Source organism: Falco cherrug, chromosome 4 (genome assembly GCF_023634085.1).
Source record: "Falco cherrug isolate bFalChe1 chromosome 4, bFalChe1.pri, whole genome shotgun sequence".
NCBI lineage: Eukaryota > Metazoa > Chordata > Aves > Falconiformes > Falconidae > Falco > Falco cherrug.
The window spans coordinates 57,037,376-57,049,622 of NC_073700.1; the positions used below are offsets into that span (position 1 = coordinate 57,037,376).

A 12,247-nucleotide genomic window follows, 5' to 3' on the forward strand; every position below is an offset into this window, starting at 1 on the left:
TTTATGCTGTGGCTTCACTAGTGGGAAGAATTTATCTGCCTTCACTCACCATCCCACCCTTCTCTCTCATATAGGACTTTGTGACTGAGGAAGCACTTGGTTTCCAGACACTCATCTTCTGATACTTCTAAGGAAATTACTTTCAAAAAACACTGAAAGTCATCAACTAAAAAAATTAATATAAATTCAGTTCAGTAGCTCTTGACCAGCACTCGGAGTGGCACAGTTTGTGTGCTTGCTAATACCCATGTAGGTGGATAACACATGAAAAAGACTTGGCAGGATGAGGAATCCACCAGGTTGTGGTAAGAAGCATCGTGGCTTGCCTCATGTCTGTGTTTCAGTGACATGGACATAGGCCCCTCGCTGTGCCTGCTTGTGGGGTGCTGCAGAGGCTGGCGGTGAGGAGAGGCAGAGGCTAGGGGCTGGTCCTGGCGAGACAGGAGCTGTGGAAGCACCAGCCTCCCCTCCCAGTTCAGCCACCCCCTTTGGAGGGGCATTTTCATTGTGTGGTCCAGTGTCAGACTGGCAGCAAGAGCAGTGTTCAGCTGGTGCCCTTTGCCTGCCTCCCCCTCTCGATGGGATGTACCTATGCCAGGTCTGACATGCCCCGATGCTAGTGCAGCCTTATGGCTCCACAGAATGCAGGGAGGGAAGAGTGGCAGCTTAGAATGAGCTCAAAGAATTCTAATGTGACACAAAGGTGCTGTGAAGCATAATTAATGGGCTTAATCTACCTTTCCATTACTCAAGGAGCACGTAAAGTGGCAAGAACAGCGCTGAGGAATCTGCCCCATCAATTATACATGCCCTTTAAACTCTGAAGCAAGGGTGACTGTTCCCCCCACCCATGCACACACCATCAAACAGGGGCGAGCACAGCTGCTGCCCAGCACCCCTTCTCTGCCTTGTACCACTTAAGGGCAACCGGCTGTGCAGGAGACCACTGAAACTGCAGGGAAACATAGTGTCAATACCCACAGTGGAGAACAGTCAGCAAGACTCGTAGCCTTACGGTCAATACCACAAACCCACTCATGGGCTGGGGGGGAGGAAGCTCACGCATTCATCTCAACTGGTTTTTGGAGTCTACCATGAAGACAGCTGGAGCTGTGCCAGCACCCTACCCATTCCTCACAGTCAATGGGGAGAAAAGGCACTTTGATTCCTTCACTGCATCTCACCTGTGCAGCCATCAGTTTTAGGATGAGACACATGGGGCTCAGGCTCCTCTGACCATCTGGATTGGACCTAGCCTGTCAACAAAGAGAAGGCCGGATGCCTTTGCCTCCCCTGAAGGCAGTGTGAGTGCTACCCGTGCCCAAGGCTGTGCTTCTCAAGCCACTGCCTGCGAGCACTGTTCTGCACAGGCAGGGGATGCACGTGGTAGCTGTGAAGCTTGGGGAAAATCAGGCCTTGTTCTCGTCTGTCTTAGGGAAAATGGAAATCATTCACATGGAATCACTGAAATTATAGCCACTTTTAGTAGATGGATATGAAAGAATTATTCCCACCATATTTACTTCCATTTTTTCTTTTATGTGGAGAACACCCACTCTCATTGCCACCATAAAGTAGTTGACAGATTTTGCATGGGAAATAGGCTGAATTTGGTGCATTATTTTTATTATATTGCATTTTCTTATATTTAAACAGACAGATCAGTTATTTTACCAAACAGATTAACATGGAGTTGATAAGCAAAAGTTCCTCTTGCAACAAACTGGTACCATGGTGCTCCGTAAACATTTCATCCACAATGGCTAGCTTGCCTTGTAGGATCAAGCACAGTCCACTTGGGAAGTTCTATGGCTGCAAGAGAGGGAATCCATGTCCCCGTTTTGGTGTGTTTTCCTAGCTGATCTGGGGCAAGGAGCATGAAGGAGGTCAACCTTGCTCCAACCGGTGTCCTCTCCCACTTGCCCTGACCACAAGGACCTCATGCCATACCTGGGGTATCATGATCATTTTGTCAGCGAGAAACTAAGATATTATGAGAATGGGATTATGAGATTGACTACAGGATAAAGAGAAACTGGGCTGGGAGGGTATAAGCTTCTTATCCAAGCACAAATAGCCGAAAAAATAGAAAAGGGAATATAGAAAATAACTGATCATGTAAATTGCTTTTGGCAGGAGTACTCCCCCTTGGTAAACTTTGCCCTGGGATGAAAATGTACAAAGGACTGGAAAATACACTTCCAAGGAAAGGGATAATCCTCCAGTAGCAGAGGGATGGGCCAGATGACCTATTACTGCAAGTCTCTGTCTTAAACTGAGATCTAACATCTCCTTGATGTAGTGAAAGCCCCTTTATGAGCAGTTTTTCTTTGCAGCTTCATGGATCTTGCTACACTAAACAAAATAAAATAATTGGTACATATTGTGTTAGGCTTGCTAGGAGTCATCAAGGCCTCCAAAGAGAAAACTGCATCTTTCCCACCTGTGCTAGCCAAAGAACAGTGCAGAAGTCCATTGTCATCAGAAAACAAACAGGAAAGAAGAAAATCAGTTTTTTCCACCGCTCAGGGAGTGTTTGAAGAGCTTCTTGCTGGTCTGTGTTTAACAGGCACTGCCAGAGAAGTGGGTCTGAATAGGCTGAGGTGTATGGGTCCTGTTTTATCCACAAAATAAAGTATGAGATGAGTAGCTGGTGATCCTGTCAGGTGCCTCACTGTGCTGTGCTGTCTGGGCTTTTCTGTGCAGCTGAGTGACAGCGGTGACAGTGGGCTGCCACAGGCATACAATTGGGTTTAACTGCTCTCTTTTTTGCATGACAGAATTCACCGATGGGGCATGTTTTCTGCTCTGGACCCTGTTGTTATAGAGAAACCTTCTTAGCTGGCTCCTAGGAGATTTCTCTACTACAGAGAAGCACCCTCAGGTGATGTAAGTCCCCTGTAGCTGTCCTCCCCGTCCTCTGTCTCCCTCAGATGAGAGAACGGTACACATCTGCGGTTCTTTGAAGTGTCCTGTGCGTTTACAAGCAAACAAGTGCTCGGAGAGCTGCTTCTGAACTGCTCTGCTCTATGAACCTCCCCCTTACAGCAGTGACCCCATCTTCAGTTGCAGCCTGCTAGGGTTTGTCCTGTGTGGTCTGGGCAGATAGATGAGAATGTCTGGCCTTAGTGGCTGCTGAGTGTGAAAGTTCATTTAAATTTCGTACCGGGGAAAGGATCAGGGGTTTGAAAATCAAAGTTACTTGTTTTGTTGGCAGTGTGTGGTCAAGACGGTTTCCACTACAGGAGAAGCTGTATGGGTGAGCTCGTATGAGATCCTCTGCAATCAAAGAAGACCAGTAGCTGAGGACCTCACCTTGGGGATGGCTTAAACCTGCCACTGAACCTGTGCAGGTGCAATGTCATTCTTGCTCCTAGCTAAATAAAAACCCCACCAGAATTATTTTCAATCAGCTAAGAAATGGCCTTAGACTTTCCAGTGGGTTTCCAGCCGACGTTTGGCACAGTGCTGAGTGGGGTGCCAAATGCCCTCCGTCTGGGTGACACCAGTGAGGGTGCAGGGCAGTGAATGCATTGCTGAATCAGATTGCAGGAGTGCAGAAGGATTGCAGGGCTGCATGCTGTTTGACTGAATGACAGGTGGAAGGTTAGATACATAAAGATCTATATTCCTCCATTTTCCCCAAATCAAGCTAAGTACAAGAATTGAAGGGAAATGAGGGAGTAGTCAGACACTTTTGCTCCAAGTGTCTTTTAACTTCAGCAACAGTTTGTGGAAATATTTTCAAGGAGGTTTTGGTGAGAAGGTGTCATCTGAAATGAAATGGTCTGCTTTTGTCCTGTGTTGGCCAAAATAAAAGGAGGTGATGGAGCTGAGGTATTCCGACTACAGCCCACTATGGCAGCACATGTGGGTCCCAGCCTCCACCAGCAGCCCCTGCCTAGGACTCCCTGGGGAGGAGGGGTCCTTCCAGCAGCCTGCTTTCTCCCCATGGCTGAGGAGCCAGCAATTAAATTCATGGCTTCATGCTTCTGTGCTCTTCAATTGCTGCAGCCACAGAACTGGCACAGCACTTTGCTCAATGCCAGGCTTGCTACCTGTGTGCTGCAGCTCTGCTCAGGCTGGGGCTGAAACATCCCGAGCTCTCCTCTAACCTGGTAAAGGTTGCCTGGTTATAAAGTTTGGCCACCACTGGCCTGGAGCATGGAGTCCCAGACTGACGCCAAGAAGCACTTTCTGGACACCTGGCTGGGTTTGACAAGTCATGGGATGATGCTGTTAGATTTAGTTTTACATAGTCCTGCGAGGAGCAGGGAGTTGGACTTGATCCTTGTGGGTCTGTTCCAATTTGAGATACTCTGTGATTCTATGTTAGTTATTTTGGCCTGCATCAGTAAGTGTCCTAACTTTAATCTAGCTGCAAGATATTAAACCCTAGCTTATGCTTCCACTGCCAGAGATCATTCAGCTCTTCAGCATCTCCTGGGATGCCAGACTGTCTCCATCACACAGAGACATCCTAACCCCTCCAGCTTAAGCATCTCAGGGAGGCACCTGACATTAAGCTGGAAGTTTATATGGTATGATATATATGTTTATAGCAGCATAACCAGAGTCACTAGCTTTGGAAAGGCATTAAAAGTGAGAAAGTCTGTGAAAGCATGCTGTATTGTCATTAGGGTAAATGTTTAACATCATTATGCTAAAGGAGTTGGGGTTTCTTTGAGTGCATCTGTCATTTGATTCCTTACATCAAAGACCAAAAAACCGACCCACTTTCAGAGTCTGGCTGCTCCGTGTAACTGGAAAGCAGTTTTCGTTTTAAGGGGATCCATACTGACTTACAAATCTGCCATTGCTTTTGAAAACTGAATTAGTCTTTAGTTTGCTTTTACTTAAACTGAAAGCATTGCGCTAGCAACCAGGAGAACTGGATATTATTAGTAACCTTTTACAGGAAATGTGGTGTGTCATGGGTTGAGCACACATTTTTCTGGAAAATGCAGTGTACAGGGAAATGGGGGGAATAAGTAAACATAAAGTGCTTATACAGCAGTTCACTCTGTTTGAACGTCCAGCAATACAACTCTGAGGTTACCTGCTTATAAAGGAAGCAGAGAATTATATTTGAGATTTATTTTTGGCTAAAAGCATGAAGTGCAAATAGCTCTTTGTGCAAAATGTCAGCTGCATTTCTGGGAAGCAAACAACATTGCCTTAATAATCCATGGTAAATAACAATACTAAGAATGTTACCACCTATTATATACACCTGCAGGTGTATCTGGATAAACTTATGTAACTGTAGTTTGACATCCGAAATAAACACAGAAAAGTAAAACAAGGCATTTCAACCAAGGTATTCTGTGAACAGCAGAATGAATGAAATATAGCAGGAAATTCAGCTTCAGAACAAAATTTGGGTACCTACGTAAAGTTATTCATGTACAGAGAAGACATCTGAGCTACCACTAAAGTCTGAAGAGTTCTAGGGCTTGACACAGTTTTGTTTAGCATCACTGGGGATACTGTAAGCTATCCATTCTGGCCTCCAACTGGACACAGGTTTCCCATAATAGTGTGTCCTGTTGGCCACCTGCCTCAAGATGACTTGGGCATGCTAGGGTCAGTTGGCCCTAGGTGACTGCATATTGGCAGATGCATGCAGCCAAAGGTGGGCACCTGGATTTGATCAGGCTCTGTTGTCTACGTGATTATTTTCTTTTGATTGAAACAGGGCTTAGATACCCCATTAGACCCTCAAGCTTTGGTGTGTGGGTCTGGAGGTAGCTGCCATCCTTGAAGAGTGATTCAGTTCCCCAACCACCACCAGTCGATTGCCTGCTGCAACTGTCATGCCCTGGCTGGATGATAGCTGGAGCTTTAGGAGGACGCACATCTCCTGTAGGTCTGGTGCAGATGTCTCAGAAAATCTCAAAAACAGTAGATACCTTTGTTAAGGTAACTGAATTGAACCTATAAAGTTCAGAATATTTTTATTCTGGATTTCTTTATTCCCGCTCTTCCTCCAGCTCCTTCCCATGTCCCTAGGTTGCCACTGGGAAGGAGACATGCTGTACCTTGTTCCAAGCTCTGTCTGCACTGGTGAATTGGGCAGTGTCTCTTCTCTAGACATATGCTTATTTTCAGGATGCTTGTCATCTCTGAGACCCCATACTTCTATCAAACTTGGTTGAAAATGGCTAAAGTGATTCTCCCAGGAACTCCTTCACCGATGGGCTCCCACCTGTTCGGCAGTGTGTCCAGTGCTCTGGTTTTCAACTACCTATCAGACAACATCACTTGTAATACCTCCGACTGGAATATGAAATAATAGATTGTTTCATACCAGAGTGCCGCAATGATTAAGAGGAGACCCACACAAGCTGTCAGTGACAGTCCAGTATGATGGACCAGCTAAGAAACAATTAGTTTTAATCTCACTTTAGAGCAGGATAGTGCTCAGTGCAGCAATGGTTTATTCAGTAGTTTGTAGTGGATATGGGCATCTGCTGTGCTACCAACTGCTCTCATTTATAATCACAGTGATTGCAAAGAGTACTTTACAGAGCAGAACTGACAGGCCACTTCAAATGCAGTGTCTCTAGAGTGATTAAGGCCAGATTTTCAAAATTCCAGCTCATCTATTCTAAATATTTGAAATAAGAGGGAATAGGGTGGGGGGATGATAGCAAAAGCTTATGGCTCTTTGGTAAGGTCCAGTTAAATATAAGTACATTTTGTACTGTTTGTTTTGGTCTAGCAGACTTTATAAATTTAAAATACTATCGGAAAGACAGAAGCCAGAGGACCTACAAGTATTTCTGGTAGCATTAAGAGATCACGGAGAAAATATCCTCACAAAGTCCATTTTATTGCTAAAATGGCACAAGTGCTGCAGCACTGATCTCCCCCTTGCAATGCTACAGAGCTGGCACCCACCCACCTTGTACAGGCAGCACATGACTTGATACCAGGAAATTTGTTCTTAGTGTATTTGGGGTAAATATATTTTAGCTGATATCGGTTTAAATCACCTTTGCCCCATTCCTGTCATCCCAGGCATCTACATCTGGTATGAGCTTCTTGCCCTTGTCAATCCAGCCCAAAAGCTGTAATTCACTCCTGCTCAGACCACGAGCAGGTGTAATGTCCAGCACACAGCAAGCGGTGATCAGCTTGCAAGATATATTACCGGGAATAGCCTTCTAGAAGGCGGCGGCTTTATTTATTTGATAAAGTTGTATTTACTGGGGGAGGGAAGGTTAAAAGAGATTTAAATCACCAAGTATGTTAGTTGTGTCTAATCTTGCTGTGCCCTACCAGCAAAGGTAGACAGTTCTGAAGTTGCAGGAACAAGAGAAAGCCAATTGACAGTCTCCAGTTCAGTTTGGATCTTCTCACACACCTGTGAAATTTTTCAAATAGTTTTTTTCCTGACTAGTAGCAGCATTTCCAGGACCGAGCCTGCTTCTTGCGGGTGAGCCCTGCTCAGAGCTGGCCACATTAATCCAGTTTGTGATGGCTTGCTTTTGCCTGGTGGGAAAAGACTGTGAAACTGTGTGACCTCTTAGGTGTTTATTCAGAGTCACAATAGATTTTCTTCATGTCCCAGAGGATATTTAAATCAAGATTACCTGTGAAAATAAATACAAATGCTTAGAGTGTAATATTTGGTTTGTGCCATGCATTTGTTTAACATTATCATAGAATCATAGATTAGTTTTGGTTGAAAGGGACATTTAAAGGTCATCTAGTCCAACCCCCAGCAGTGAGCAGGGACATCTTCAACTAGAACAGGTTGCTCAGAGCCCCATCCAACCTGGCCTTGAACTCTTCCAGGGATGGGGCACCTACCACCTCCCTGGGCAACCTGTTCCATTGCCTCACCACTCTCATCATAAAAAAAATTCTTCCCAGTACCTTTCTTGATGTCAATTGGGGTTGCAGTTAGTGATTTTCTCCAAGATGGAATACTGGCAATTACAGGAAATTCATTATACTACCATTTATAAGAACATTTACACTATGTAGCTTCCAATGGAAATTTTATCCCATATTCTGTTTCTGAGCTTTGTATTTTCTTTTCTGTATTTTGGGGTGTGGGAGGGGGAAAGGGGATGTTGGAGTGTGCTATTGTCCATGCTATGCCTCTGCACCTGAAAATATGTGTTTGGAAATGCCTGCAGACCTCCTTTTCCTACTGCAACCACCTATAATTAGTCATAGTTCCACGAACGATGGTGGTGTTACGGTGACACAGATGAGATGAGACTCGGACCCTTCTGCTTCCAAGACCAAACATCCATCCTCCACATGTAAGGGTCATTGATTTCCTTTTAACTTTATTCGTTCCAGGTGCTCAACCTGTTCCTTGCCTTGCTGCTAAGCTCTTTCAGCGCTGACAACCTCTCAGCACCAGATGAGGATGGGGAGATGAACAACCTGCAGCTTGCTTTTGCTAGGATCAACAGGGGTCTTCAGTACGTGAAACACACCATGTGGAATTTTTGCTGCAACGTCCTCCGGCACCCCAAGACGACGGCTGAAAAGAAGGCGATGATGAAGCTTGCTGCCCAGAATACAGGTGCCCTTAACAATTGTGTGAACAGTCACACAGCCGCTGAGCTTGGCAAAGACATGGAGAATCACAAAGAGAACCATGCTGAGGATGGGATGAATAAAAATGGGGAGAAACACCTAGGAATTACAGACAATGATGATTTTATGACCAATCCTGACCTGTCCATTTGTGTTCCTATTGCTGTGGGTGAGTCAGACATCGAGGAGGAAGACGAGGAGCAGAGCACCTTTACGGAAATGGAGCAGGTAGGCAATTAATCGTGTACTTGTTGCAGCTTATTAGAGATGGCCTTTGTTCCCACCCTTGGTCAGGATCCATGGCTCATGATGCAAGTGTCCCATGGCCTAATCCTGCCTTTGATACGCTGTTAACTTCAGAAGAAGTTACAGATGCATATCCAAGAGCAAAATTCAGTCTCCAACAAGAGCCATTCCCTTTCTTTGTATTCTTTGTGCTTCTCTAGATTAATTCTTCTAACCAAAGCAATTAAACCCTTTCTCACACAGAAGACTCTTTTTTTCTTTCTTTCAGCTGAATCATGGGAATGTTACAGAACAAATCTTAGGTCCTCTGACTGTGACAGGGGATTTTCTTAGTGTGCGTGGGCAATGGCTTGGTTTGATTTGTACAGCAAGTATTGAGGGCCAGGCAGTTCTCTTAAAAATCCAAAAAGACAGAGGCACCAGAGAAAGAGAAGATAGGTAATTGTATGTATTCAGACAGAAAAAAATAGTTATTTGCCTGTTTTTGGTGTGATATGGCAGATTTATGTTTTCCCCAGAGCAGCCAGTAGTAAAGGCTGAAAAATTCTGTACGGTGAGAGGTGTTGGTGTGAAACAAAGAAAAGTCTTCACAGAAACACTTTTCTTTATCTCCTTCTCTCCCTCGCCCCTTTCTACCAGCTTTACCTCTTGGCTTCGTACACCATATCTAGTTAATGTTTTCCAGACCGTCCAGCCTTGATACAGCATACTCCGATGCCGGCTGAGACCTGCAGAGTTCAGCAGGCTCCTGTTTCACATCCAGCTGTCAGGAGGGATCCCCAGTCTCTCAGTTGAGGGGAAGAGAGTTTCAAAGCAAAACTGTCCTTAGGGAAGGGCTGTTCTAAAAAAGCCCCAAGGAAGGACTCTGTGTCAGGAGGTGGGCACAAATCAGCTGCTAAACATTCATTTCTGCTGTTCTGTTGCAGAAATTTTTTCACTGTTGGTACATCTGCTTACCAGCAAGTCTTACACACTGATCATCCCCTTGAGGAGCTGACAACAAGGGGTCAGAAAACTTTATCATCAAGCCCTACTATCCAAACAGACACCGGGATAACACAAAAAAGCAGTCTGACATTTTTGATAAACACTTTTAGGGACTTTTTTGTATCTTTTTCAAGGAATACTTTCATTGAAATGACCTGTGGATTAGTGTGGGTGGCATGGATAATACGGTTTTTTTTTCTTTGAAGTCCTTCTCTATTCTCAGCGTTGCATTAGTTAAACCTACAAGCAGAGTACACCTGGAAAGTGAAATATCAATATAGTAGATGGGTTTCTTAGTATCAGCTGATATGCAAATACTGACTAGTGTAAACACGTCAAATAGTGTGTAAATGTGTTTCGTTCTGGAGTTCTGGTTTTGTTTTTTAGAAGGCGTGGAGTAGAGAAATCTATTAATTAGCTTTGTCAATAGTGTTTTCCAGGCTTTGACAAGCTGCTGTTGCAGGTCACTGCTGTTCCGCTGTGCGTAGCCCTGATCAATGGTTTGCAACCTTTGCCTGCAGGCCTGAAGGGTCTGCTGCTGAAAAGGTCCAAACAAGAAGCAAGTTCATACAGGCAGTGAACAATTTTATCAGACTTGTAGAGAGGAAAATGTGTGCATGCAAGGGGGCTCCAACTCAAAGACTCAAAATACATTGGCATAATAAATACACAAAAATAGGAAGAAGCTCAACAGCAGAAATTGTAATTGTGTGATGAGCTTTGCATTTGCTTTCCTGCAAAACCCTAATAGATTTGCACAGCTGTAAATCCCTCCATAAGGAACAGAGCCATGAGGAAGCAACCACTAAACAACCCAAAAGTCTGTCATTTGTAATGATGCCCATTGCAAAAACGTATGATGTCTGGACCCACAAAAAAAAAATCTCTTGATCAACACATAGGTTACTGCAGAAGAAATTATTTCACCTGGAGGTCAGTATGAAATCCCCATTCCCTGAATATAGACTTGTGGGCATTACAGCGTACTAGCTCTTGTATCAAGGGCAGCCATGTGGGACTTAGAAATAAACTTCCCCACTCACTCCCAGCATCTTTAATCCAGCTCCATGGGAGTCTTCACCTCCTTCCCTCCAGGATGGCCATGATAACCACAGCAGAGCTGGCAAAGGAAGAACAAGGCAAACAAGAGCAAAATTTACATGATTGCACTGAAAGGGCACAATTACAGTGAAGTATCTTTTTGTGTGGAGGGCATCATGCAGAAATGAAATGAGAATTACCAAGGGTACGCTAAACATTCAAATCTATTCTAACTTTCCTCTAATTATAATCCATATTTTTACATATTTAAACATTTTAGTATGTACAAAGAGAATGTGTATATACATTTTGCTTCTCAGGAGAAGACAATGATGTGCCCTGCTTCTCTTTAAAGTTGTTGGCTGACCTGGAATTTAGCAGCCCCTTTGGCAACATTGCCAGAACATGCCGTCCTCCTCATGCATGTTGATTTTGGTGCAATAGCAGGGGATATGATGCGAAAGGAGATGCATAAAAAGGGACTATAGGGGGAGTATATGTATGTATGTTTCTCAAGGGCATGGCTCGGTGAACCTACACAATCCTTGCATGTCCTTTACACTTTCTCTGTCAGCTGAGGATCCTGGACCATATTCTATGCATTGGGTACTCACATCGGTCTGGACTCATCTGTCATGACAGAGAGGCTAAAGGGAGGCTGGTCTCCAGCAGAACCCCAAAGCTGTTGATCCCAGTGGGGTATTTCAGGGTGATGATCAGCTCAGCTTACAGCTCCTGTACCAATGCCGGGCTCTTCCCAGAAAGTCACAAAACTACTCTAAAGTAAGCCCTTGTGGCTATGAGAAATGGGCCCCACAGTGTCACATGCAGGAGTTTGAAATTTCAGATGATGAGCAACCCTTCTGTGACTGCACATTTTCCTCTGAGTAATAGAAATGTCTAAGTTTAAATTTCAGCTGCCATTTCTATTATCAAAGCTTACACTGGCAGCAGCCGTCTTCCTGAAAGCTACCGATTTGTGGCACTGTCATTGAGAGGGTTTTGAAGGAGCGAGCCCAACCTGATAGATTCTAAATCTCCTTTGATTACTGAGATGTAAGTGAGATGCTCTGCTGGCTCGGAGAGCCAGGAGACACATGCCTGCAGCCCACTCAAATGGTGAGAGGATCAGAAAGAAAAGCTGAGTGACAAAAATTCATTTGTCATTGTTGTGTGATACGCGTTTTGATGCCCATCACTGCAACATTTTAGCTTATGTCTTTACATAACCCCCCCTCCTTGCCCTGCTCTGTAGTGCTGGGGAGGTGTTTCCCTGTCAGTCCAGATGAAGAAGATTTCTTCAGGATTTGATAAGTTTAGCCTTATAATGAGAACAAGAATAGCTGTCTTCCATTTTCCCCGTCTTTGAGGTGTATAATTTAAATATGGGTTGTTCTGCAGGAAAACAGCT

At 44.5% G+C, this 12,247-nt stretch overlaps 1 protein-coding gene across 3 annotated transcripts in view; it reads left to right on the forward strand.

Moving 5' to 3' along the window:
* Positions 1 to 12,247, forward strand: part of LOC102048607 (sodium channel protein type 5 subunit alpha) — a 217,677-nt gene that overhangs the window by 135,478 nt on the left and 69,952 nt on the right. For all 3 annotated transcript variants that reach the window (XM_055709512.1, XM_055709510.1, XM_055709511.1), the window contains one exon: positions 8,320 to 8,790. In XM_055709512.1, coding sequence (XP_055565487.1) covers positions 8,320 to 8,790 — 471 coding nt within the window. The remainder of the gene's footprint in view (positions 1 to 8,319; positions 8,791 to 12,247) is intronic.